Here is a 4,955-nt window from a genome sequence, read left to right as displayed (position 1 = left end):
AATAAAATAAATAAAATAAATAAAATAAATAAAATAAATAAAATAAATAAAACATTTATAATAAACTTGCCAAAATATGTACACATTCCGAGTCGATTGTTTAAAAAAAATGCTAAATATTCGTATGACTTCGTACTATAAAAAATTAAACCAGGAAAAAACTTGAGATACCTCTTAAAAACTTGGAATTTTCCGGGCATTTTTTCGATATTTTGACTAATTTTTTCTTTTTGAGTTGAAATTTACTTATTTAAAAAAATACAAATTACAAATCAATATTTCTTGCAGTTCTTAAAGTTCTGCACACCGATGCAGTAGAATCATTGGTGGTAGCTTATAAAAAAGCTGAAGGTGGAGACGATATTCTGAATTCCTTGCAATCTCTATGGAGTGTTATCGAGGAATATAAAGAAGCCGGAAAAATTTTGAGCGTCGGCCTCAGCGATGTAGACACGGAAGTGTTCATACAATTCTTTAAATCTGCGAATGTAAGGAATTGTCATTATTTAAAAGTTAAAGAAAAGTACATATAGATATAAGAAGAAAAAAGCAGCGGAATTTAAATACTTTTTTTAATTTCAGATTAAGCCAAACATTATACAGATTAATTTGGCGACTTGCTGTGTTGTTCCTCCCGTTTTGCAAGAATTTACCAAAGAAAACGATATCCAATTGTTGACTCACAGTGATCCCTGTCGTAAGTATAAAAAAATAATTAAAATTTAAGAAATTTAAATTAGATTAAAATCCAAATTAATTATGTTATTTAATGTCCAATAATCAAATCAAAAAACAAGAATCCAACGACCAAATTTGGACCACAACGAACAAACAAAATCAAAAACAAAACAAAATCCTTTTGTAATCTGAAAAAATAAACAAAATGAAAATAATAATTTTCCGAAAAAAATTTATTAATTCTTTTCAGATTACAACAGGATTTTTTTTGTTTTTTATTTTTATTTTTTTTTTATTTTTGTCCGAAAATTGTTATTATATTTTTGTTTTTTCAGATTACAATAGGTTTTTTTTATTTTTGTTTGTTCCTTGTGGTCCAAATTTGGTCATTGGATTCTTGTTTTTTTTTTAACAGGAGTTTGCATCAAAACAATAATTTTATTATTTAATAAAATAAATAAATATTCAATAAAAATATCTTATATTATAAAAATATTAAACAAATTATAAAAATATCTTATATTCAAAAAAATTATTTATTTTATTTTTTTTTTAAACTGGTTAAATTTTGGTTTTAAAGCCAAAATTTAAGAAGGAAAAATGGTAATTTTCCTATGTACAGTTTAAATTTTCGACCTATTTTTTTTACAAATTTTCCATGAGCCAAAAAATTATGTTGAATTTTTTGTAAGTAGTTTTTAATAGTGAAATATAATGTAAAACTAGAAATTAAAAAAAAAAGGTTAAACCGATGAAACGTAAAATTATTTAGATATCACGAGCAAATTTCTTTTCTTTTTTTAAAATTTTTTAATTTTTGCTGGCATATTTAAATCAGGATTTTTGCCGTTTTAGCGTGATTCTTGCAGATCATTAAATAAACCGAGAATTTACTTTTGATTGCAAAAAATTCAAGATTTCATTATCTTAATAATTGTTGTCAATTTAGTTTAATCTAATTAAATCATAATTTTTTATTTAATTTTTCTTATTTTTTATTATAAGAAAAAATTGTTGCAATTTTTTGTGCTGTGAGATTTTTTTCGCTGACTTAAGTGTAATAATCGAATTGTTGTGGTATTTCAAAGAAGAAATATTGCTGAATTACAATAGAAAATTTTATTACATTCTTCGTTGAGAATTCATCTTTCTTTAGTTAAAAATGTAACTGCATGGTTAAAATTTAAATTATTTTGTTAAAAATAATTTTTTTGGTTAATGATTCATCATTTTAATTGAAAATTAATCTCTGGTTGAAAATGTAACTACTTTGTTGAAAATCAATTTTTAAAACTAAAAATTCAACTATCCCAGGAGAAAAAAGGACTGTTTTGCTGAAAATAAATTTTTTGTTGATGAAAATTCAACTATGTGGTTAATAATTGATCGTTTTTATTTATAATTTAAATTATTTGTTTGAAAATTTATGAACTTTGTTAAAAATTCGCCTTCTTTTGTAGAAAAGTAATCTTTATGATTGAAAATACATCTTTTCGGTATAAAATTCAACTATTTCAGTCGAAGATTCATTATTTTTGTTGAAAATTCGTCAGTTTGGTTGAAAATAAATTCCTTAAATGAAAATTTAACTGTCCATTTTTGTTGAAAATTGATCTTTTCTAGTTAAAAATTCAACAGTTGTTATGGAAATTTGTCTATTTTTTTATCCAAAATTCAACTATTACGTTGAAAGTCCACATATTTTTTTAAAAATTTGACTTTTTTGGTAGGAAATTATCGTTTTCTTTGTCAGTTAATTTTCTTGTTTACAATTCTCCTTTTCGGTTAAAAATTCAAGTGTTCCAGTTAAATATTCATAATTTTAGTTAAAAATTCATGTTTAATGTTGAAAATAAAATTACTTACTTGTTTGGTAGTTCTACTCGTTCATTTTTTTTTTGAAGATTTATAATTTTAATTGAAAACTCATATCTTGTTGAAAATGTAACTATTTTGTTGAAAATCATTTTTTTAAACTAAACATTAGGCTATCGCAGTTAAAAATTAAACTATTTTGCATAAAACTCGTTTTTAAAAATAAAGAATTACATTCTTAACAGAAAATTTAACCATTCTATTTTTGGTTGAAACTTTATATTTTTTGGATAAAAATTCAACTATTTGGTTAAAAATTGATATTTTTTATTTCGTAATTTAACTAGTTTGAAAATTTATGCTTTTTGTGAAAAATTAATATTTATGGTTAAAAATTTATCTTTTTGGTTGAAAAATAATCTTTTCTTGTTCAAAATGTAGCAATTTGTATAAAAAAATTATCGTTTCTAATTGGAAATTCAACTACTTTGTTGAAAATCCATATATTTCGTTAAAAATCGATTTTTTTTTTTTAGAAAATTATCTTTTTCTTTACCAGTTACTCTTCTTGTTTCAAAATTCTCCTTTTTCCGTAAAAATTTTAAGTATTTTCGTTAAATATTTATCATTTGTGTTGAAAATTCATCTTTTAGGCTGGAAATAAAATTACTTGGTTGAAAGTTAATTTCTTTTGTTAAAAGTTCATACTTTAGCTGAAGATTTTTCATTTTAATTAAAAATTCATTTATATGGTAGAAATATGAGCTATTTGATTGAAAACTTCTTTTTTCTTTGGGTGAAAAGGAATTTTTATTGCCGAATATTCCATTTTTTGTTGAATATTTGTTTATTCTTTGGTTTAAAATAATTTGATTTTTCAAACTGAAAATTTAACTATTATTCCATAATTTTAAATAAAAATTAATGAGTCTGGTTGAACATTTATTTTTTAAATAAAAATTTAATTATTCAATTTTTGGTCGAAAAACAATCTTTTTTAGTTGAAAATTCATCACCTTGTTTAAAAATGTAAGTATTTTTTTCAGTTACTTTTTTCTGTCGAAAGTAATTTTTTTAACTGGTAATTTAACTTATTCCAATTGAATATTCTATAGTTTTAGTCGAAAACCAATCTGGTTGACCAAACATTAACTTTTTTAGTAAAAATTATTTTGTTGTTGAAAATTGATCTTTTTTGTTAAAAATTAACTTTTTTAATTAAAAGTTCAACTATTTTATTTTTTGTTAAAAATCGATATTTGTTTCAAAATTAATTAATTTTGCAATTTTTTTCTGTTATGTTAAAAGACGTTTAGAATTAATTTAAGATCTTTTTTTCTTGACACCTTTCAAAATTCCTAAAAAGCTTCGAAATTTTTTTCGAAATTTTCAAAAATGTACATTTTGTTAACAAAATAAATCTTTGGTAATATTTTATAATCTTTCTTAATTTTTTAAAATCTTCTTAAATATTCTCCTGAAATTAAATTTTCAAGGTAAAACGTCAATTTAAATTTTACCATGAATTCTACGATAATTTTTTTATTATCCAGAATTGTTTAAAATCTTTAAAAAGCTTCCAAATTTTTATTTCCAATTTTAAAAAATGTATATTTTTAAACATTTTCAAATTTTAAATTAATTTTTAATCTTTTTAAAATTTCGAAATATTTTAAATTTACTTGAATTTTTTTATCATTTTTTGTAATCTTTTCAATTAAAATATTTTGCTTGAAAATTTTTTCAATTTTTTTCCAAATTTTAGAAAATAATTTAAAATTTTTTGAAATCTGTTCATTTTCTCTTAGAATTTCTTGGAAAAATAAAAAGTCAGTTCAATTTTTCCCAGGAACTTAAAGAAAGTTTTTATATTTTCTTGAAGCCGTTTAAACTTCTTGAAAAGCTTCGAATTTTTTTTCGAAATCTTCAAAAATGTACATTTTGTTTAAAAAATTTTGAGATATTTTCAAATAAAATTTTTTTAAAAATTATTTTCAAAACTTTTAAAGCTTCTCAATATCTTAAAAAAATGATTCTCATTTTTCTAAAAATTTTCTTAAAATTCTGAAAAATTACGAACGACGATTTTAGAAATATTTTTTAATATTTTATAATCTTTCTTAATTTTTAAAATCTTTTTAAATATTCTCTTGAAATTAAATTTTCAAGATAAAAAATTAATTTAAATTTTACCATGAATTCCAAGATAATGTTTTTATTATCCTGAATTGTTTCATTAATGAAAATTTCACTGTTCCAGTTGAAGCTTTAACTTTTTTGTTGAAATTTTTGTTGTTGCCAACATTTTTTTTAGGACAAAAATATAAAAGTAGATAGTTTTTATTTGCTTAAATGTTTAATTGGTCTTAATTGTGGGTCCGGATGCAATAAGGGCACATAAAATTTTTTCGTGCGAAAACGAAGTCCCCTGGAGGCTTTAGAAAAAATTTTCGAATTTTAAT

At 21.6% G+C, this 4,955-nt stretch overlaps 1 protein-coding gene across 2 annotated transcripts in view; it reads left to right on the top strand.

Annotated features, from left to right (window-relative positions):
• LOC117173251 (glutamate--cysteine ligase regulatory subunit) overlaps window positions 1-4,955 on the top strand; it is a 16,119-nt gene that overhangs the window by 7,927 nt on the left and 3,237 nt on the right. For both annotated transcript variants that reach the window (XM_033361724.1, XM_033361729.1), the window contains exons 4-5: window positions 289-488; window positions 583-697. In XM_033361724.1, coding sequence (XP_033217615.1) covers window positions 289-488; window positions 583-697 — 315 coding nt within the window. The remainder of the gene's footprint in view (window positions 1-288; window positions 489-582; window positions 698-4,955) is intronic.

The sequence above is a fragment of the Belonocnema kinseyi genome, chromosome 1 (genome assembly GCF_010883055.1).
Source record: "Belonocnema kinseyi isolate 2016_QV_RU_SX_M_011 chromosome 1, B_treatae_v1, whole genome shotgun sequence".
Lineage (NCBI taxonomy): Eukaryota > Metazoa > Arthropoda > Insecta > Hymenoptera > Cynipidae > Belonocnema > Belonocnema kinseyi.
This window is presented reverse-complemented; position numbering and strand designations above follow the sequence as displayed.